This window comes from Saccostrea cucullata, unplaced genomic scaffold, assembly GCF_032062105.1.
Source record: "Saccostrea cucullata isolate Sc308-1 unplaced genomic scaffold, CSIRO_AGI_Scuc_v1 ctg4695, whole genome shotgun sequence".
NCBI classification, from domain to species: domain Eukaryota; kingdom Metazoa; phylum Mollusca; class Bivalvia; order Ostreida; family Ostreidae; genus Saccostrea; species Saccostrea cuccullata.
The window spans coordinates 62,831-86,932 of NW_026939668.1; the positions used below are offsets into that span (position 1 = coordinate 62,831).

At 32.7% G+C, this 24,102-nt stretch overlaps 1 protein-coding gene and 1 long non-coding RNA gene across 7 annotated transcripts; one reads left to right on the plus strand and one right to left on the minus strand.

Annotated features, from left to right (window-relative positions):
- LOC134253533 (synaptogenesis protein syg-2-like) lies at positions 1-23,814 on the minus strand. Of its 6 annotated transcripts, XM_062736052.1 has the most exons (17): positions 23,432-23,813; positions 16,410-16,733; positions 15,347-15,652; positions 13,308-13,601; positions 10,255-10,548; positions 9,083-9,376; positions 7,019-7,291; positions 5,119-5,442; positions 4,449-4,745; positions 3,576-3,710; positions 3,456-3,474; positions 2,879-2,922; positions 2,773-2,791; positions 2,583-2,656; positions 2,460-2,475; positions 2,260-2,327; positions 2-373 (listed from the first exon to the last, which is right to left on the minus strand). In XM_062736052.1, exons 1-17 carry the CDS (start codon positions 23,511-23,513, stop codon positions 291-293), a joined length of 2,946 nt encoding a protein of 981 aa, XP_062592036.1. In that variant the 5' UTR covers positions 23,514-23,813; the 3' UTR covers positions 2-290. The 6 variants fall into 6 exon arrangements, with proteins under 6 accessions (XP_062592038.1, XP_062592042.1, XP_062592036.1 ...); XM_062736054.1 differs by lacking the exon at positions 13,308-13,601 and having other exon boundaries at positions 1-373; positions 23,432-23,814; XM_062736053.1 differs by lacking the exon at positions 10,255-10,548 and having other exon boundaries at positions 23,432-23,812.
- LOC134253534 (uncharacterized) lies at positions 9,277-11,414 on the plus strand. Its single transcript, XR_009989143.1, has 3 exons — positions 9,277-9,359; positions 10,341-10,531; positions 11,196-11,414. It is a non-coding gene; the product is annotated as an uncharacterized LOC134253534 (long non-coding RNA).
- Positions 23,815-24,102: the final 288 nt, after the last annotated feature.

Genomic DNA, 24,102 nt, shown 5'->3' on the forward strand with positions numbered 1-24,102 from the left:
AATGTATATTAAGGCTACTGTAGATGGTTCTGCAAAGAAATTGTAAACATAAATAAAACATAAAAATAATTTAACAAAATACTTTTATAAACATGCATGACTAAAGCGGAAAATACTGCTTATATAATGCATTACAACATAATATTTACAGTATGATAAGGTATACAAAAACATTTTCAAAATTATTTACCTTATTGCACATGTAATCACCATCTTATCAATTTTCGAGATAATTTAAGAAAAAAAACCAACAATAATAAACGAAGATTCTTGTATAGACCAGCTGGTTCTCAGTTTCCTTTGAATGACATATTTTCATAAACATTTGCAGGGGACAAGACCTTGGAGTTCGTGTAAGTGGTATCTTTTTCATCTGTAATTTAAAAAAGTATTTATGTAAGCTTTTGTCTAAAAAAAACCCAAAAAACATTTGCTTAACTTACATCTCATAAGATATCTAATTGATAATTGATGGACAAACAAAGTGCAAACATTTGTTTAAAATGTAGAAAAATCATATCCTTCATTTACGAATTTAGTTAAGTTTTTATGAATGAAATTTATTGAATTATAAACCATAAAACTTTTTTTTATTATTATCTCGGCAAATTTTATTCCGAATCTTAGGGATGTTGCATGCATGGGGTCCAAACCAAAGCGCCAAAACTGCTGATTTTTTTTCTTGAAACGTACCACGCTAATCACTGTAATTACCATCTCATTACAAATATTGGCATTTAAATTACGATTAAGATACGACCTTTGACAAAAAATGGACTACAGAAATTTTCAGGAAAAAAGATGTGAATAAAGGATACAGAAAACGAACACAATTTGAGCTCAGAAATCCATATTAAAAAAACAAATAGAAATTGAGAGTAAGCAAACAAGGGCCTCTGGAACTTTTAGAGATTGAATTAGGTCCCATAGGTGAGTGTGCATCCCCTGTGTATATCAGTTAAATCCCATTGTGTGTTCCTTGTCAAGAGAGATCAAATGGAATAATCATTGATAATAATTACTCAGTGTGAAATTGATGGCCTGACAATTTATATAAAAATCTATAGTCAATATTCGACTTAAGGCTATGTTGTAGATGCTAGGAGTAAAGATCATTATATTGACAATATTGAAATGGTGAATTAAGAACAAGACTTCAATATACTTGTATTATATTGATACGAATCAGAGCTACAAAACTATGTAATTTGAGAAGATAGCAACAGCTTAGTATTAAAACTTAGAACACTTCCATATACATTAAATGTCAAAAGACTATTTTGAAAATGGAAACGCACTTTCATACCCGAAAATTCATATTCAGAATTCGAAGTGTGAATAATACCATAGTTATTATTCTTAATAACTCGAGAGTCCTTGGGCATAATTTGTGCTTTGTGACAAATAATTATCATCTGAATACAGTTAATAGTTCATCGAACACCCATTGAAACCCCATATCTATTTTTTTTATAAATTAAATTCTTCTTTTCCTGTTTGAAATTGTACTAAACATTTCCATTGTATTTTTAGATAGTAACTCTTAACATGTAATATATATTATATGAATCATTTTCTAAATGGTATTAAAGCTGTATCAATGGTTTGTGGGTAACAACTGTACATTTCAAACCATTATGTTAAAGTTAAGATACCCATACTAATTCCTAATTGAATCGCAGAAACACTCAATAAATTTAAAAGCAATTTTTGTCCTATTGGATTTTAAAGTAATACCTGCATGACCATCCATTTGGCACTAAATATATGCAGACGATTTATCAATTTTCAATAGATATTTCCATTCGTAAGTCGACTCCGTAAATCCCAAACTACACCACCGAATATGCCACATACGTTTTACGTTAGGATAATTTACTGAATTTACACCTCAAAGACCAACAGTCAACTTAACTGTATTTGCAAACCAGATGCTTTTGGCTTTTCCATCGTCAACTTTCCTTATTTACATGTATGTTACAGTAGTATTATTATGCCATGGCGTCTTAATTTTGTTTATTTCTCCCAAATTATTCGCTTCTCTAGCGGATGTGACGAGTCAAGAGGAAATGCTGTCTTCCACTTGGTACCCGATCCAACCTTAGACATTTTCAAAGTTTTGAGTAAAACCCCTGTACACAGAATTGTAACATTAAAATTTTTGTTTGTTACCTTTGCCTTTTTGAACATGTATTATATCTTTAAGAAGTTACAATATATGCTTTTTTTATTATCGTTATCAACATTTTCCAGTCATACCTTTCGGACCTGTAAATTCTTCATACTTTCTTTCTTCATTTTGAGGTTGATAATCTTCATATGTGGCACTGTATTGTCCAAAAGAGTGTATCTCATAAATCAAACTGACTAAAATTTGAATTTAATACATGATCGTATGGTTGTTTATGGTTAATTACTTTTTAATCAACATCAGTCTTAATGAAGGCGCGTCTACGTACCCAGATATTCTTTTTTCTACAAAAAAAGTCAATCATAATAAGAATTCCTTTATGGATTATAAAAAATGTTTTTCATGATTTCAGACTTGAAGTCTAGAGGTATAAATTTGTAATTATACTCACTATTTTGTGAACTGATATTCTCATAGCTGTTTTCCTGATTCGGGTTAGTCTTTTTTAGTTCTTCATACTGGACGCTAAATACATGATTTTGAATTTTACTACTATTTAAGGTAAACTTAACACACAATTATACGAGTCTTTTAAAAATATCTTTCTACATATCTACATTTTACTCTTTTGAAAACAATACCTCATCTCCGTTTGAGGACCTAAAATTAGAAAGGAATGAAGAAAATCAATCAAAGTGCCAAATTCAAAATAAAAAATGAGAAGCAATGACTCATTTGTTTACTCACCAGCTGTTTCTGAGGTATTGTCTGATACATTGTTTTTCACGCCACTATAAAATAAATGTTTACATTCAGACAATCTGATTTAAATTTCCCAGAAAAATAATTTGTTATGACGATTAAGTAGTCCAATGATTACAATGCCCGCCTGAGTAACTTTAGTTCTAAAATATCCCTCTCATATTAATCATATTCTCATTAATTTATAAACATATGTAACTTGAACTTGGCAAGGAATATACTATAAACGTATTACATTTGGCTGTATATTCTTTTTAGCGGCTTTCGCGGAACCCAGCAACCGCAACCGCTAAATCAAGTACAACACTAATTGTCTTACAAATATACATCTAATAAAGAAAATGAAGAAATGCTCTAAATCAAATCTACGGGAACTTATTCAAAAATCAATTTCTCTCAAATATCGTACTCTCTAAATATAATACATTTACAGTATCTAGGCGAGCTAAAGTTTGATGTTGATCTATGGACTAGCATACATAACTTGTCTTATTTGTATTCTAGTGTGCCGTTCTTCACAAAAGTATAACATTTTTAAGTGTTAAAAATTGTTTTCACTTACCTTTGGTTTGATTTTCTTTCTAAAACAATCATTATAAAAAATGTATATGTGTAAATTAAATAATATTCATATACTTAAATGAAAAGCAAGTCCGTAACACATGTTATCAAAGGTACTCACCAACACATTTAATTTGAATTTGATATTTTGTATTCAAAAATATCAAGATTGCAACAAGTACAACAAAAACAACTCCACCAATCGTGCCACCGATTACTGATAGTTCTTGTTTATTTGAATCTTGAGCCTGCAAGTCTACAAAATTATTTTTCATTTCACATGTGCCCCGAAAGTGATCGTATTTAGACATATAAAATAATAGCTAAATATAATTGCAAAATACTGTTACTAGTGTTCCCAAAACAACTCACCAACCTTTTGTTATTCACACTTATTTATTGCATGCAATTCTTTCGTATAAAATACGAGTATCTATATTTTCCATAGTATCTTATCTGCATACATGATGTTTTATGAGTATTAATAATCGAATTTTTAAATATTTATTTCATATACTTATTAATAGCATATTTACATTAAATCGATTAATTAATTGATTATGTACTGTTTAACGTCCCTCTCCAGAATATTTCACTGATATGGAGACGTCACCATTGCCGGTGAAGGGCTGCAAATTTAGGCCTATGCTCGGCATTTACGGCCTTTGAGCAGGGAGGGGTCTTTATCGTGCCACACCTGCTGTGACACGGGGCCTCGGTTTATACGGTCTCATCCGAAGGACCGCCCCATTTAGTCGCCTTTTACGACAAGCAAGGGGTACTGAGGACCTATTCTAACCCGGATCCACACGGGATTTAAATCGATTAAACTACTATTAAACTACTATTCTAATGACTACACACTACTTTTATTTCACAGGAAATATATAGGATTCCATATGAATGGTGCCAAGTTTTGGGAGCCCTTGATTCACCAAACTTACAAACATACGTTATTATTAATAACTGCCCATGTAAATAACGACATACTTACTTTTAACAGCATTGCAAAAAATATCATCTGATGTAGTATTTCCAAACTTATTGGAAGCAGTTATTGTAAACCATAATGGTCCTTCCATCTCAAGACTCGGAATATAGCTGTGAGGCCTGCCATTCCCTTCATCACTTATGTCCTCTTTAAGAACTTTAAAAGACTCTATCGAACATCCATCAGTTGAATATGAAACTTGAAATCTTTGATCATCCCCACCATTAAAGTTAGAAATCCAGGAAATCTTTATGGAATTTTCACAGCTCGCTGTAAAGTTCATGGGCTCTAAAGGTGGCCCTGGAAATTGATACAAAAATAAAGCTTAAGTTGCTCAGATCCTCGGCCAGGAAGGATAAATCTTAAATGTTTGATTTAATTCAAAAAGTCTCCAAATGGAACTTAACAATCAGCCAAGGCCAGGTTTTCAGAACCTGAGGATTAAAGCACCTTAAACAATAAGAAATGATGTAGGTGGGGTAGGGGTGAAGGTTGCTGTGTATAATAATCGAAAGCCGATAAAAATTTAAGCAAGAATATTTTTTTCGCAGGCAGACGGTCTCATAATAAAATAAAAGTTTCTGCGAATAAATAGTGATTAAAAATATTTCAATTGATGTTGAAAGTGAGTCGTGAATTTGCATACAATGAGACTTACTAAATATGAACTTACATTCTGCTACCACATTGTAGATCCTGGTAAAGGCACCAATTTCATTTTCCACTCTAAGTGTATAATCTCCAAAGTCCCCTGTATTAACAACGTTTTTGCTAAGAGTAATATTTTGTTCAAATTCGGCATTCGTGTACATTATTCTGTACCCATCTACAGAATCCGTGATGACTTTGTTTTCATTTTCTTCTTTTGAAAAATGCCATGTTGTCTGCGTGGCTGGTGGAAACAATAAAATTCTCACAAATATTTGAAGAGAATTATTTTTTCCGAAAACTAATTTGACTGGAGTTAGAGAATCCATGAGGTATAACCGAGGTTTACCTGAATGAAAAATTCAAAACTTGAAACAAACAATGAATCAAAGTATCAAATTTGTGTCTTTGGAAAATTTAAGTAGAATAGCAAACGTAAAATTAGATTTGAATTGTACAATATAACCTTACTTTGCATAATGCAAATCTACACGATGTAATGAAACTTTCATTTAAGTACAACTTTGCTGATGCCATGGTTCGTGAGAATAATATTATACAACTTTTTTTCACATATGATTTTTCCTATGGTAACGACGGTCATATACTAGTATTGTGGTACCGCCAAACAACCGACAGAAAAAAACTTAAATTTAGACAAGTCTATCGATTTTCATAAAATGTTCTTCAAGTGAAATTTTTGAAATATCCATTTTATTTTCTTGCATTTAGTTAGCCCCCATGCAAGGCACTTCTACATTTGTTCAAACTTTTATTCCTTTCAACCTAGAATTATTCATGGTAATTTTGGATTGAACTGACACGGTGGTTTAAGAAAAGAAGTTTGAAAAAAAGTTACGACGAATACAAAGAAAATAATAAGAACAACGGAAGTGGTATAATATGTTCTATAGTAAACTACAACTTTTCTCTGAAACTATTTAACTTGCGTAAACAGGCTTAAGCGGGAAGCAGAAATAACAATCATATTTTTCAACTTTCTTCCGCATATTTACATGTATCAAACAAGCCTCTATAAGGGTGAAATATGAGTTATATGAAATCGGAGTTGTCATCCATCAAAGGAATGTAAATTTTTTTTAATAAAATATGTCTGTTGATAAAAAGAGCTAGGTTCACTTTATGTATAAAATGGCCCTTATATCATTCAATAAACTATTATCCTCTTTACCATTTCAAATATTAAAATAAAGTAGAGACTTAGTGCTTTCAATTTTTTTTAATAAAATTTTATTCTGAAAATCTTAGTATTTGAAAACAGGCTTTGAGAAAATGTAATGTTCTTGAATTTTGCAGAAAACAGGTGTATTTGACTACCTTCTGCAAAGAATTAAAATATGAGCATAGCCCTCGATCCAAAAAGTAAAACATTTTTTTTAATCTTTCGAAACAGATCTTTCCTGATGTTATTGCATATTTCGGATCAGAGGTTGTCTTTAATATGAAATATTGAAAAAAACCTTCAACCTTTAGCCAGTTTCAAAGAAATTTAGATGATATGGGGAAATGACTCATTTTATGATGTCATAATGCATTAACTAGAAGAAAAATTACGCCATGTTCAATAAATGTATGTTCAGCAAAAGTCCTAGTGAAAAATACTGCATAAACTAAGCGGTTTTGATTTTTCAGAAATTCTCAGGGCTAAAATGTTCTACGTGGCTTCTGCTCTTCGAATTAGAAAATGCATAGTAGGTGTATTTATTCGCATTTCCTGAAAACTTATTTGAGATTTACTTCATTTTCCTATATTATACAATAAACTTTAAAAAATAAGTTTGAGGAATCATCGTGGCTAAAAACACATTACTTTGAGAATTCAGAGACATTTTGTGAGCATTTTCAATCAGTCAATGTCTTATTTTAGAACCTGAGGTTCTTTAGGTCAGGGAAAAAAAACTTACATTTCACCAACAATTTTGTAGTTATACTAGCATTTCGACCTTTTCCATTGTCTGCAAATACTCTGTAAGTTCCAAAGTCTAAGCAGTTTGCTGAAGATATTACCAATGAGCTTTTCTTAACATTATAGTCTTTTATTATAACGCTGTTATTTCTAACGAACACCCACGTGATGTTAGATGACGGATTTCCATCCACTTCACAAACCAGTTGAAAACGTTCATGTTCTTTGACAGAATATGTTTTATTCCAGCTTGATGTTATAACATTGTTATCTGAAAAAAGAAAAGTTTATTATTTAAAATCTAAATTAAAACCAGAGGCCTATGAGTTACAATGTATCAAAGTTCCCTGTGTAACGTTGACTTAAATGCTGAAGTGAAAGATTTTAAATTTGTTATTGTGTAATTTATTTCATGAAAAATTATTTTTATTTCGACCTTATTGATGATAAATTGGAGATTGGTTATAGTCCATTCATTTATTAGCATGCATTTGTTAACAGTCTAAATGGTGATAGTGATAGAAGATAAGGGCATTTAGAAATCTTCAGTTAAAACTGAAAACTAGACTATCTCTCTTTTATTTTGCAACTTATATTCATCTATCAAATTGTTTATACTCTTTTAATGACAGCTTTACTACCCGGAATAAACCGGGTTGCGCATACGGTTTTTTTAGTAGGATTATCACTGGGTATATAATAAATGACGTAAGGTCATATCTCTCTTTCTAATCCAGCAGCCGAACAAATTGGTAGGTTCAAATTGATGAAGTAAAAATTAGAAGTATTTGGTCTTAAACCGAAAAAAACCCACTCTCCCCCCTCAACTGTACAGTCTTGAACTATGTTTAATTGCTCTATTACCATGCTACTGCTGTGCTATATTTTACATCTTCAGGTAAGATTTTGCCAGAACCATAGCAACCCTTGTCGCGGTGTATCGTCAGGTGTGGTTCTAAAGGCACGAGGTCTGATCGTCGTTATCATCAGAACCCACCTCAAATGGATGTGTCAATTTGTGGCACTATTTGCACAATTTGTTGTGGCGCTATTTGCGCAATTTATTACATCTTACAGATTTCAACATATATTTGAACAATTGTGTAATGTATCGCTAATTCAGTTTATATCTAATTTTAATGGGATTTTCCCGTTAAACAACTTTAGGACTGAAAATTTATCACATTCGATGGGATATTGGCCCATATTGTACATTTATATTTGATAACTCTGTCGATGGGATATTAGCCCATTGTATATACATGTATTGCATTTTATTTTCGTGGCGTTGTGCATGTGTGAAGTTACTACCTAGTACACAATTTAGCCAGCTTGAGGTTGCCACTTGCATTGTTCATTGTTGGGGGACGACCCGCGGCGGCCGCCCCAAAGATTCACCACGACCAGATTCGTCAATATTCAAAATATTCCCTCTTTACATGTACAGACAGAGTGTTGTTAATTCTTTTTGACATCTAAGATAGTGTCATATCATACTCAGATGATAGCGAAGATTTTTATTTATTGTTAAATTATTACTCGAAGAAAATTAAGAAAACACACAGATACTTAAAACTCTACATGTAAAAGCTACATGATATTGTTTCAAGTGCATATGATATATTTGTCTTCCACTCTTAAAAAAAAACAGACCAGAAGTTAAAATTTTCATAGTAGATTCATGACAGATTAATTATTTGTGCGAATCCTACCCTTTTTCCTGTCAGAGTTAACAACATATTTTTTGCAACTACGTTTATAAAAATTTTAAAATAATTTATCACTTTTAGCATCTCTACAATTACAGGTTGATCTCATAATCAAATTCCAAAACATATTTAAAAGAATCAATTATAGTTTTAAAGCTAGATAACTTACAAACTACAGTCGGTAACACACTCGTGGCCTTAGTAAGGACAAAGATTGCACTTCGTTTACATGGTTTACAAAAAAACTGTTAGTTGTCACACTTCTTGATTTAGTGCTGGTAACGAAGCTAGTCACATGACAAAAATCAATAAAGTCTATTAATATACAGAAATTAGAAATAAAGTTGACTTACAGAATACAGTCAGTGACACACTCCTTGATTTAGGGCTGGTAAATAAGCTATGATTCGCTGTACAAGTACACTGCTGATTGTTATAGGAACTATCTATCACAAATGGCAACATAGAGACGGGTGTGATAGAGGTCTTCTGATGGGTTCCCGTCATAACGATATTCTTACATCTCCATGACAACGTGGCTAGAGGGTTTCCTCCTGACAGTTGACAGGTCAAGGTGACTATAGTTCCAGTGTCGTACTGAAGTCCTGGAGGGGAGGATGTGATGACAGGGTGAGTGGATGGAGGATCTATCGTAAAATTTTAAAGATAATTTTATTTATTATTTATATGTGCATATTCATTTAAAATTTTGAGTAGCACATACTATTATATTAATGTAATATAATAGTATATACTATGTGTAAATAAAAAAAAAAATATTTTAGGTGAAATTGTACGATTTTTTAAGTTATGATGGTTTCATTACCTTAAATGTAATCAATCTGCTAACATAAATTAAAATCTTTAAAAATATTTCCAAAAAGGCTTCACAAATAAAAAAAAAGTTAATGTTTCTTTGAACTTATCAAATTCAAATATTTTACCTAGCGGTGGTGGGTAGGGGTAGAGATCATGTAACTAATGATATTTTTCATAAGCAACAACAATATACAAAAAAATGATGCACATGCAATTACGATAACAAGTACAAAAATATACAGATATCTATATCAGATAAATGTGATTATCCTTAAATGTTCCTAAAATGATAAGAACACCTCCCTCGAAAACTCATAAAATATAGAGACCATGTGTATTCATTACACTACTGTTTGACAGATATGAAGAGGGAACTTGTACCAATCTAAGTGCGAGTTTTCTATTACAAACCGTTTTAGGGTGAACAAAAGATAACCTATGAGGCTAGTTGACTTCCTGTCAATTAAAATTCACGTAAAATCCTTCTTTAGTTTTCCTGTAGTAGCCACTTTATCAATAACACTCTGATAAAAGTAGGTTGATATAAAATTTTGTAACTTTTATACAAATAGTTTGATTTACATGGTTTACAAAAATACAGTTAGTTGTTTACACACCTCTTGATTTAGTGCTGGTGATGAAGCTAGTCACATGACAAAAATCAAGAAGTCTATAAATGTACAGAAATTAGAAAAAGTTGACATACAGAATACAGTTAATGACACACTCCTTGATTTTGGGCTGGTTAGTAAGCTGTGGTTAGCTGTACAAGTACATTGCTGATTGTTGTAGGAACTGTCCATCTCCAATGACAAAACAGAGACAGCTTTAGTAGTGTTACTCTGATTGATTCCTATCAAAACTAAGTTTTTACATCTCCATGACAACGTGGCTACAGGGTTTCCTCCTGGTAGTTGACAGGTCAAGGTGACTGTAGTCCCGGTGTTATACTGAAGTCCTGGAGGGGAGGCTGTGATGACAGGGTATGTAGATGGAGGATCTAATATAATGTGTGAAAGATTATTTTTCTATATGTACATATGCATTATCGAATTAAAGTAGCACTGTGACATTCCAAATCTAATATTTATTTAACTGAAAAGAAAAAGAAACGCTGGGTAAACTTTTTAAGTGAAATATTTGACTTTACCTCATAATTTATATGTTATTGAGATTAATTTGACAATACCCCCTAAAAAATGAAATTGAAAATTATCATTATCTTCATTGAGATGTTTTTGTCACAGCCTTTATACTCCCTTGAGTAGAGTTCATAAGACTCAGTGTGTTATCCTACAAATAGGGATATTTTTCAACCTTTTCAACAAGATAACCCTTAGTTGAAAGAGACCATCTTCGGCATTTCTAGCCCTCAGCCCTACAAATATTCAATGAGAAAAAGATGGACTTTACGGAGACCAGTCGAGTGGGTAAATGCGATTGTTTGCCAAAAAGTCTTTATAAACCGAGTCTATTATGGCCCGCAGGTAAACATGCCGAAAAAAAAGGCAAACAGCGCGTGCATGTACCAGTGAGAGGAACACCAACGTGTGAAGATGAAAAGCTGAAACATACAAATCGCGCATTTGTTTTTTTTTTCAGTTTTATGATAAATGTAATGATTATGAATACCTACTCTATTAATAGCAGTTTTATGGTAATAAGACAGCGATTAAACGGGTGGCTGGACGAATAAACCACTCTTGAGTTGGCTCTGTTACACGACAACGTCATCGTCATGGTGGATTGAAAACCTTCGAGGCCCTTTCTGACGACGGTTGAGAAGTCCTACGGGATGAAATTTACTAGCGACTGCACAGCAAGCCGTTGTTGCCTTTGTCCTTACTTAATGAGATGTGAAGCCAGACCCTATTGAACTTCTGTCAACTGTTACAAGATTGCAAGTAATGCATTTCATCTATAAATACTGAAAATCAATGTGTATACCTCAAGTGCATCAAATCGAACAAGAAGATCGTTGACAAACTTGTCGTTATAAAGTTGCACAGACTTTTTTTTGGTACTTTTTAGCACTTTTTCTACGTGACGTCATACACGTCACGACTAAGTATCATAACACTAATTTTTTTGCATAAGTTACCATGATTCTCATTCTGACCAATTTTCATATTTTTTAGTTATGCGGTCAAAAGAAATTCGCATATTATGTTACCCTGCGTTTCTTTTTTCCTTTTAGTATATTAGAGTACATATAAATTAATCATTTGTTTGTGTGTGAAATTGTACGTCTTTTTTTTAATCGTGACGGTTTTATTTATGTCCAAATATTTAAATTTGCTAATGTCTTTCCATATATGACAATATAAATAATTTGACATTCAATTTTCAATGACATGCAGTTGGGCAAACTGCACGAGACTATTAGAAAGTCTTTACTGTGACGTCATATGACGCCGTGGTTACGTTATCTTGCATTTCTATAACAATGTCCAAATAGCGCCCATTTTTCCTTGTAACACGAATAAAAGTAAAATATAAATATAAGAAATAAAATATCATTTTTTGGGGTTTCACTAGGATGTGACATGAAGTCGGTAAGTAATCAAATCTACTATAACGCCCTTCGGGCGTTACAGAATTTGATCATGTGACCGACTTCATGTCACATCCAAATGAGACTCTAAAAATGATATCTTATTTCTTAAATGAATCAGTCTGCTAACATGAATAAAAAGTTTTAAAATGTTGCCAAAATGTGCCTATTAGAATCAAATATTTTCCTGTTGATGGTGGTGGAGCTTTGTGGGTAAAAGAAGGGATCTTGTACCTTATCAATATTTACCAGGAAGCAGCAGGAACAAATTACCAAAATTAATGCACATACAATTAAGAAAACACCAAGAACAAAAATGTATATATATCTATGGCAAATAAATGTGATTTTCCTTAAATGTGCCTGCAATGATAATATCTGTCCACATAGAAATAAAATATAGACTGTACATGTGTATATATAAAACAACTTGTTGACAGATATAAATGTAAAAAATTCAAATATTATCATTTTTCCTATTACGAGGCATTTTCAGAGTACAAAAAACACACACACACAAACGACCACTTTACGTCCTAAACACTTATAAATTCTTATAAAATCCTTTCAATTTCCCTGTACACCCCAACTAAAGTTAGTGTGATTTAAATTCAAGACACGTGGTCTAGGTTGCCCAATTCAAAGGGAAAAGAGAGAGTAGAACTGGTTTTATAAATGAAATATTGTCAGTATACAGAAAATTACCAAAGTCTGTTTCTTTAAAATCATACCCTATAAAAAATGTTTTTCCAGACATTTTAGAACGTTTTACAGGATTTCATGGAGGAACAGTGAAGGGTGTATTAACCCGCAATGAAGTTTTCATTCAGCTAATTTGTCAATCAAATCCACATGATGCCTCACTTGCTAATATGACGATAATAAGTATAATTTTAGTCCCTCTAAGTCTCGCCAGAGCTACTGCCAGAACAAATATGAAATCCTCTGGTATAATAATTTGCAGAAAACCGTAAATTATAAGGTTCCGAAAACAGTAGTAGGAGTGTGTAGTAAACATGATAGCAATTATACTCTATGATATAAAAGTTGGAAGTTATGTGTAAATATATATTTTGGCTTTAATGGCTTACAAAATACAGTTTAATTCAGTAAGTGTCACACTTCTTGATTTAGTGCTGGTAAGGCGGCTGGTAACATGACCAAATTAGATAAGATATAAACAAAAACTGCAAAATTTGACTTACAGAATACGGTCAGTGATACACTCGTAGATTTAGGGCTGGTAAGTAGCCTGTGATTCGCTGTACAAGTACACTGCTGATTGTTGTAGGAACTATCCATCACCAATGACAACATAGAGACCGCTGTAGTAGAGTTACTCTGATTGGTTCCTGTTATCACTATGTTCTTACATCTGCATGACAACGTGGCTACAGGGTTTCCTCTTGACAGTTGACAGGTCAATGTGACTGTAGTCCCTGTGTTATACTGAAGTCCTGGAGGGGAGGCTGTTATGGCAGGGTCAGTGGATGGAGGATCTATAAAATTTAAATCAACTAGACTTCTTTTTATATTCATAATAACATTCTATTAGGTACATATATTTTCTAATCCTGAAATTCCTAGTATAAGTGAAAACATATTACTGTAAACTTTTATCCTCGTGCGAGAAATTTTTGCAAAGTTTCCGAGTGCCTCGTCATCGCGAATATTTCTCGCCGCGAAACCGGTCCTGAAAGTGCATGTGACTATAAACAACAGATACAAAAAGGCTTGATCGCGAAAATTAATTGTCGCGAACTAGTATATCCCTGAAAAATCGCGAAATAAAGTCGTCGCGAATACAAGTTGGTTTACAGTATGTAGTCATCTAGGGGGTGTAATAAATATATCTGAATTCAAAGGAAACTACTGTTTGAAACCTATTGTCTCCTGAATAAAATTATATTACACTATATTTACTAAAAAATTATTTTGTATGTAAAAAAAATGACGACGAAACGCTCATCAAATTTAGCCGAAATAACTGTTTTCGGTGAGTAGCAATTACTTTTGAATCCGTTATTATTTCTCTTCTGTAATGTAGAGGAGGAAGTAACTAAAGTGGGACACTGCAGGAAATAACTCTAGGGAACAAAATCACTGCAAACATTTGAAATATTCGTCTGTTTACAGGAAATAAATACATTTAGGGAACGAGAAATGAAGGGATCTAAAGAAAATAAAATAAATGTAAATGAAAAGAAAAATTGAAATATTTATGATTTAAAAAATTTCACCAGTTTCAAAGTATAAAAATACTTTGAAAATCATTCTGTGTTTTGATAGATTATTTAAAATCGCACATACCGTTGCAATTATGACACTATATCTTTCAAAAAATGATTCATTGCTTAAACTAGAGGCACCGTGGACAATAATAAGCTCACTAAATGATACCCCCGCCTCCCATATGAATAAATTGAGAGTGTCAATGTATGTTTTGTTGTGGGAAACCCAAAATATTTGTCAGATCAAAAAGTAAAAACAAGAGGAGGTGCACAATGGCAATATGAAATAATGATTCATACATATACATGTAAATAAGGATTTGACAATGATATCTCCATCTATCAGACCGACCTGTAGTCTTCCTCATATATATAATCCTTTGTACTATTGAAAATGTTATACTTTGATATTAAGCCCGATCAACATACGAACAAACGGATTCTATATGAATTTTCATACGAGTTTTGGGTATTCTATTCTCTACATAGATTAGGAGGACCAAAATACGTGAATTCTGCAAGCTAGTATTGCTAATTTATCTAATTGACTTCAGAAATGTTCAAAAACCAGTTGACAATGTACTTAAGAAATAAGATAATTATAATTTTATGAGTTTCATTGGGATATGACATGAAGTCAGTCACGTGATCATATTCGATAACACCCGAAGGGCGTTATAGGAGATTTGATTAGGTACCGACTTCATGTCATATCCGAATTAAATGCTTTAAAAATATATTTTATTTCTTATATTTTTATTTCTATTTTCATTATAAAGAGAAAATGCACAAGAAAGTCTGATCATTTGACCGACTGCATGTCATTGAAAATTCAATTGAATTTCAATTTAATTCATATTGTCATGTAGGGAAAGACATTGGCAAATGGAAATATAAAGCTATGAAAATTTTGACCATTTAAGCATGAGTTTTCCAAATGTGATTTGTTATCTTGTTAATTTATAGACGAATAATGAATGATCTTATATCACTAACAACAACTGAGAACTTACATCTTATATCCAGTGTGTATTTGTTGGACCCTACATTTTGCCATGATGGTCTGTTGCTGGCATTACAATAAAGTTGTTGACCATTGTCCTCTGGCACACCTGTATACTGTAGTACGGATGTCGTTCTCACAAAGCCATTGCTGTTTATATCTCTAGTGTAAGTGGTGGGCGTGGCTACAATGTATGATGCCTTGTACCACGTGATACTGGCTGCTGGGTTACAATAGTCTGTCTGACATGTTAGATTTATCTGTTTACCAGCATCCACAATGTTAGTTGGGGTCAGGGTCACTGATGTTACTGAAACTATAGAATGAGGATATGGAGATAACGAACAGTATTCAATGTCAAAGTCCATAAAACAATACAAAATGAGAGCGGAGCAAACACGGACCCCCGAAACTTCAGAGGTGAGATCAGGTGCCATGCCATGGAGGAGTGAACATCCCCTGCCGGACGGTCACACCCGCAGACTGAGGTACATGTACCATACGCACTGCATGATCTCACACAATGATATTCCCGTTCCCATAAAAATTAGAATAATGACGATGTTTTATTTTAAAATAATAATTGTAGTCAATACGACAAATTATATTTATTTATAATTTTTTTAAAGACAGTAAAATAGACAGTAATGGATTTATTTACAATTTCACTCGTGCCTCTCATTTCTGAATAAAAATATCTCTTGTATCTTCTGTAAAAAATAAAATCTATAACTTACAACAAAATACTTGTACTGGATATCCTAATCGTAAGGATTTACTTTTATCTAAACAGCAATTTTTCTCACACTCAGATAAATATTTTATTTGGAAAGAAGGTCTTAACTCATACAATACTTCAAGAAGAAAGAATCATAATACCACCACAACTTTTACATTTCTATTACGAAATAAAATGCAAATATGCTCATGATAACTTAAATGTAAAAAGCAATTTGCATACTAACAGAGAGTCAATATGAATGATATGCTCGTTCCTATTGGAAATCCAAAAGCAAATGCAAGTAGTTTGATAAAATAAATAACAGGAAAACTCAATGGTAGAAATAACAAACCTAAAACATTGAAATTGACTAGATTACTTCTCTCGTCTGAGAATAATCTCTTGCAATAAACTCCTTCTCCATTCCATCTCCTGGGAACAGGATAAACCACACGATATGTTGTATCATTCGGACAGGTTGTATAGTAATTTAGAGAACAAAAACTGGCTTTACAGTTTGATCCTGATGAATCTGATGTTAGATTGCAGAAAGTATTATTGTTTGCAGTAGAGTAAAAAGCTGCTTCTAGTGGATTGTTGTCAAAGTTGCATTGAATTGTCACGTTCTGATTCTCCTCCACGGGGCCAGGGGGGAAAACTGTCAGGTATATGGAGGCTATAAACAACAAACATAAAAAGAAAAGATCAGTTGTACAAATGGAAAACTAATTCATTAGATATCAAATTGCATTTTAATTTCATTTTTATGTAACGCCCCCTTTATCCTCGGTATATATACTGAGCAAAATAAGTTAAGCAGTTTAAGATATTTATTATAAAATAAAGTGAAAAAAAATAGACACAGCACTTACAATTAAATTGTGATATGAGCTAGTCAACACTTAACAATATAGGGCAGATTATATGGACAATTGTGTGTTGTTTTATAAGAAATATTGTAAAACTGATCACAGATACGGGTTTGAAAAGTCAGAATCAATTTCAATATTGTGTAAGGCCTCCAATTGCAGCAATAACAACAACACAATAGCGTCTCATGGTCCTTATAAGGTTTGTATCGTAAGCATGGTGATCTGATTCCACTACTGCTGCAGGGCAAGAGTCAGATCTGTTACGTTGTTTACGTTATATCGCTTTCTTAAACGACGACCAAGAATGTTTCTGACGTGTTCAATAGGTGACAAATCTGGCGATCTCGCGGACCAATCAAAGATCGAAACATCATTCTGATGAAGAACGGCTAGTGTGTCGTGTGGGCATTGCCCATGCGAGGCGGGACTGTCGATGACGTGAGAGATTTTCGAGCTCGAAAATTTGCTAAACCTAGCTGGGTTTTTTTACCACATTGCCCACATAACCTCAGTCCGATTGAACGGCATAAATCGTCTGCAACTTAAAAAGCAGTCATGAAACGGTCACGTCTCGATGTTGTAATAAGAAAACGATCTTGTCTTACCGTCGTTTTTGTGAACATTCTGAGCGCTGACAATTACTATAATGTCAGGTGGTCCGGGATCGGTTTAAAAGTCAATATATGGCGAACGGATGCACAAGAAAGTGTTCAGTGACATTTATTTTTGAGCAACCAGCGTAAGCATCTCTAAATTCGTTTGACGTTCATTTTTGAAAAGTCCTGGACATTTCCCAATTTGACGTTTTTGCAATTTTTCAACGGTTTTCTTTTTTTTAAGCGTGCTCGAAGGGCTTTTCAAGTAAAAATTCTTCAAGGACCAGCCCCGTGGGGATCCGGGTTAGAATAGGTCCTAAATACCCCCTTGCTTGTCGTAAAAGCCGACTAAATGGGGCGGTCCTTCGGATGAGACCGTATAAACCGAGGCCCCGTGTCACAGCAGGTGTGGCACGATAAAGATCCCTCCCTGCTTAAAGGCCGTAAGTGCCGAGCATAGGCCTAAATTTGCAGCCCTTCACCGGCAATGGTGACGTCTCCATAAGAGTGAAATATTCTGAAGAGGGACATTAAACAGTAAACAATCAATCTTCCAGGACCATGTGCGTTCGAGCGTAACCTTTTTTATTGTTTACGCGGTTTCTGCGCGTGAAGTAAAAAAAGAAGTGTGGTTTTCTTACCTTTTCTATATTGATTTTAAGTAGAAACAAAATAAAGCAATTTCGAAAAATATTTTTAAAATTATACCTTTGAAAAAAAATTGCTAAACTTATTTTGCTAAGTATAGTTTTTGCCCTGTCCGTCCGTCTATCTTTCTGTCTGACTGTCTGTTTATCTGCAAAAATTTTAACCTTCTCCATAAGTTTTGAATGGGTGGGTCATGGATTTTATATTTCGTAGGCATATTCCTTGTGACAAGACCTTTCTTTGGGTATCATCAAATTTTACCTATTGACCTTGGAGTTTGACCAACTTTCACCAAAATTTATAGTCCATTATTCAAAACTTTTACCTTGGCCATAAGTTTTGAATAATGAACTAGGGCTTTCATATTTCACCGGTGTTTTACGTGTGACAATACCTTCCTTTGGATACCAACAGTTGTGACTTTTTGACCTGAACAATAACTTTTGAAGAGCAAGTACTAGGGCTTGCGTATTTCACAGATCTCATTTCTTGGAATAAGACATTTTTTCGGATACCAACAATTTGACCCTCTTTTCAAAAAAAAAAATTAACCTAGGTCATGACTTTTGAACACTAGACACTGCGGTTTTCGTATTTCACAGATCTATTCCTTTTGAAAAGACCTTCTTATGGATACCAAATATTTTGACCTTGAACATGCAGGATGCAAATGAAAACACTTCAACCCTCGTCATAATCTTCCATGTTGGGGCATCTGTATTTCAAAAACACATCTATCTTTGTGTATAATTTTTAAGCCCAATTAATCGAAGATTCGCGGTTACTAGTATATAGTTTTTGTCTTATCTGTCGGTCGGTCTGTCTGTTTATCTGTTTGTCCGCAAAAACATCAACAATGCTCATATTTTTGAGTGTTTGGAGATATGACTTTCATATTTTACAGGTGTATTCCTTGTGACAAGATCTTTTTGGGGTACCACTAATTTTGATCTTTTGACACATTGACCTTTGAGTTTCACCACTTTTACAAAAAATTACAAAATTGTAAGCTTATTCATAATTTTCGTTGTAAGAGCTAGGGCTTTCACATGTTATTACATGTATATTCCTTGTTACAAAACTTTTTTTTGGTAACACCAAATTTGCCTTTGAACTTAGAGTTTTGCCCACGTTTCTAAAACTTAAACTTGATCCCTAACTTTTGAACATTAAGAAACCGTGGTTTGTATAGTCCGCAGATTAATTACTTAAGACAAGCAAGACATTTCTTTGGCTACCACCAAATTTGACCTTTTTCCTTGATCGTGGAGTTTAACTTGCATTTGTGAAGCTTCAACGCTTGCAATTAACTGCCAAACATGGTCATCAGTTTTTCAAAAATACGTCCTTTTATAAATACGAGTATATATTCAATTCAAATATTAAATTGCACTATACAAGTACTATTTTATTACTTTATTTACAAGACATGTATGAAATTCTTAGATTTTTTTTTGATCAGTGAAAATGAAAGTGTGGATATGTAAAATTTTACGAAGCATGAAAAGAAAACAATTTTCTTAAAAAGCATATCTTCGATTCTATATGCTAGTATTAAGCGGAACCTAAACCAGAGAAAATTGTTGATATAATAGAAGCTTTTATTTCGTGTTTCTTTAATTGAAACAACTTACCGCGTATAAATTATGGTGGTCATGAATAGGAATATCCCTCCTCCAATATACAATGAACTAGTGCACATACACATCCAAGCTCAAGAAAGTTTTTTTTCTTCTAATTATTTAGTTTCAATGTTACAAGGTGTTTAATTTGGAATATGAAAAATTAAACATAAAATCATAAAAAATAGATAACACAATTCATAAGCCTATTAGCCCTATCCCATTCAAAATCTGAACATTAAGATTACAATGCATATGATTTTTAAAACACATACATTGTAGAATGCAATAGATTTGTTTAATTACATGAGAGAATCCTGAGTGTGTAACGATGGTCTTACAAGGTAGTTTTATGATAAGTTAAATATACTGTACGTGGATATAATTTGGCGTATTCAAAATTTAGTGCTATCAATGGATTTTGAGTTGTTGGCGTAATCATGAATTAGCGCTACACATGTTTGGTCCGAATATTCTATTTATAAATGATTTCTTAGCGGTATTCATTATTGTCTGCGCCAAAGCCGCTAAAATATGAAGCCCACCATTTTAAGTACACGTACAGTATTTACATCCTCTGAATATTTTTTTCTTTAATTTTTGATGGAGATCATTGCCATCAATCAGTACATAAGCGACACTAAGCAAAGCAAAAGATTTCTTGAACAATCTATTTGTGATAACAAAAACTTTTCCGAGAAAATTTTTCACAGCAAAATTTATTCTTATATTAAAAATAATGTGGTGTTCGTTTGGTTCGATCCGAGCAATTAAAATACTGAGTATCAATTTTTGTAAGACTATTACGCTTACCACTAGACTACGCAATTCCTGAGTAATATAATGTCATAATAGAAATCATGTTTGTTCAATGACTCTTAACTGAATTGACTTCAAGCATTTCTCAAAAAGGTGCGAGTTTTTGTCATCAAATTATATTAAGGTATTATGGGTTTTTGCTCCATATTTTTGGTAAAAGTGTATACTTTATTGCAAGCTTTGAGGATTTACTTTTCTTTTAAAATGAGAGAAAACCACTTATATACTTTATGGACGTTTGATCTTGAATACTGTTTGTCATCTCCATATGTTTCAGATCGATAATTAGTGTCACATGTATATAATGAAAAATGACTGCTTTTTGCCATTTCTAGTGTGCGTATAATATTCCATAGGCACATAATCTCAATCTTTGTGATATTTTTGCAAATATAAGATATTATACGTAAATTTTATTTTAATGTTCGATGAAATATCAAGAAAATATTTGATAATTATTGAGATAAAAAGTTGAAAAAGATGAAAAGTTTTGTCCCTTTTATGTTTGTCACACTATAGATTGTTTTGCTTGTGAGTTTCATCCCTCTTCTTTAGCAGGAAATGTGATTTAATTGTGACAAGAGGGAAGGAAGGATATAACTTTAGGGACACAAAGTGTACGCGTAAAAAGACATTTGATTATATCAACAAAATATAGAATATTGAGGGACAAAGAAAGTTTTATTTTTCTAATAATGTATACATTTGTGGTATATCTATATGCAGAGAATAAAAAAGTTTTTACAGGTCATACATGTATATGTAGGTCATTACGTGACATATTCACACGTGCAATAATATCTTACCGTACATACATATAGAATGAGGATTGTTTTAATCACATTGTAAACAAATATCAAATATTTTTTGGAGATCGATTCAGAAAATAGAAAACTAGCCTTTGTGTATAATATAAAACTACACACTTTTGAAGGGTCAAATTTTCATGGTTTGAGGAAAATGTAGTGGTTTATGAGGATTTGATTTGAATAAAACCCCATAAAATTTTAGATTTTACAATGTTTTATTTCAGTTGCATAGTCTCTGCGTTTATTCCTTTTATCAATCTATTGCAACTACTCCACGAAGAGCTGAGAAACACTTTGGTGTTGTCGTAACTATGTAAGCTGTCCCCGGTGTCTTGGTGTCATCATCATAATGAATGTGTCTCACTGGTGTTAATGTTAAAGTCCTATTTCTTTTTTTCATAAGTTACGAACAAATTTAAAGTTTTTGTGGCAGACTGAGACGAATGATTATGAGATCTAACGTCCGCTCGCTTTCGCAGAAGGGACAAAAATAGAATCAAAATTCTTGAAAATCGCAGAGGTTTTCTCATGCCCCCGTAATCGAATATGGGGGTATATAGTTCTTGTTCCGTCAGTCTGTTTGTCTATCTGTTTGTTTATCTGCAAAATCTTTAAACTTCTCTATAATATTTTAGAGGCTAAGGCTTTTATATTTCACGAGTGTTTTTCTTGTGACAGACCTTTATTTTGGTATTATCAAATTTGAAACCGTGACCTTGATTTTGGAGTTTTACCCACTCTACCAAAGATTTCTAAACTTTTGACATAGCCACAAATTTTGAATAGTTGATGCTAAGGTTTTTGTACTTAAAACGCACATCGATGGGGTATACATCTTTTTATCTTTACCTTAAGTTTGGCCTACTTTTAAAAAAACTTTAACCTTGATCATAATTTTTGAACCCTTAGTACTTAGGTTTACATATTTCACAGATGTATTTCTTGTGAGAAGATCTTTCTTTTGATACCAACAGATCTTTTGTCCTAGGAGTTTACCTTGCATTTGAGCAGCCAAGCGGGGGCATCCGTGTTTCACAAATACGTCTTGTTTTACATGTGTATTACCCCAACACGTGACCAGAAACCCTTTTAATTTTTTATTGTAATTAATTTTTGCGAGATTTTACAAATCTTTGATATTCAATGTTGCACTGCCGCCTATTTGCATCAATAAGTAAAACATTGCTTTTGAATAGGATAATCTGTGTAACTACGCAATGATTTACATTAAGAATATTAGTTGTTGATATCTTTATTATACTTTAAAGTTTGAATAATTCATGACAACTCGTTACAACATGTCCCAAATAACGTTTGTTTACGGAACTGTAGGACAACCTCATATTACTATATAAGAGGCCCTGATTCATTTTAAGATATCTTTAGTATGGGAAAATGTATACATCTATCGTTTATAATTAACAAAAACATGGAAAAATGACCCACTCTAACTTTAAAAGTAACATTTTAACACAACATTAAATTTTTTTCAAGCGTCATATCATAAACAAGATTTAAAGCGGTACTTGATATGGATTGTGGTTATTGTGTCACCAAATTAGATGGAAACTGATACACTTGATATCTCCTGGTTGCAAATTCTATTTAATTTTTAAAATACCATAGAATAACTTTTGCTTAGAGAATTTTCCGAAGAAGAGTTTTGATTATCATGATTCCATACCTATTAGTAAAAAGAACAGTCATTTGAAGCTACTGTATAAAGGCATAAAACCACACTTTGTACACCTCTATTTTTTAAGTTTTCATAGTAGTACCGGCTACTGAAGACTTTTCAGAGAGAACTTTTTATATATTTTATAATTAATTCTATACTAACGACTCTTGTAAATAAAAATTTTCCGGTTTTGTGAAAGTTTACTTGTAGCGTATCAGACTTGTAACGAAAAGCACAATGACACCGTCCTATAACCCCAAATCAAATCAGTAGCATAGTTGTAAAAAACATATTTTATGGTTATTAGAGTCAACAAAACAGTTACTTTACCTTCCGATAATGAAGTAAGAAAAGTGAAATACACAAGGAAAACCAGTATAATTCTCCTCTCCAGAGAGTAAAGGTAAGACATATTTAAACTCTATTTTTATTTTGAAATAAAATTTATGTTTTAAAAAGCTTCCTGGTTTGTGAAACCGAGCTTTCTAGTTTGTGAAACCGAAATAAAAATAAATTTAGAAAGATTTACTTTCTCGATGTCCATTGGTACAATATACTAGTAGTTAGGCAGTCAATTACATCCCGCATGAACATGATTATTAGGATCCAATTAATAAACAAGAGACCCAAGGGCTTTAACAGTCACCTACGCATAATGCAACGACCCTTGGATAATATAATACCAAATAAAGCGATAAATAAAGCTATGTTGCCCCAAAACAAAAAAAATAAGTGAGACGATGAGGGATGAGCAAATTATTTATATAGAATTTAATAATAAATATTAAAGTTGATCTATTTATTTTCTCGTACTTTCTTCCATGGGCTACTTATGATCCTCATGCACAAAAATTCCAGAGTACTTTTAGTTAACACATAAGAAATATGGAGATTACAAACAGTATTCAAGCTCAAAAGTCTATTAAATAATACAAATTAGGAGCACCTCTGATGTTTTGAAGGTCCGTCTTTGCTCTGCTCCAATTTTGTAAAATTGTGTG

Excerpts from the sequence above, each read along its gene's own strand:
- LOC134253533 (XM_062736052.1), bottom strand. The coding sequence starts at position 23,513 with ATGTCTTACCTTTACTCTCTGGAGAGGAGAATTATACTGGTTTTCCTT. Across the intron at positions 15,653-16,409 it reads AGTCAATTTCAATGTTTTAG|TTTCAGTAACATCAGTGACC; the intron begins GTTTGTTATTTC and ends CTCATTCTATAG. Across the intron at positions 3,711-4,448 it reads TTTTTGCAATGCTGTTAAAA|ACTTGCAGGCTCAAGATTCA; the intron begins GTAAGTATGTCG and ends ATAATTTTGTAG.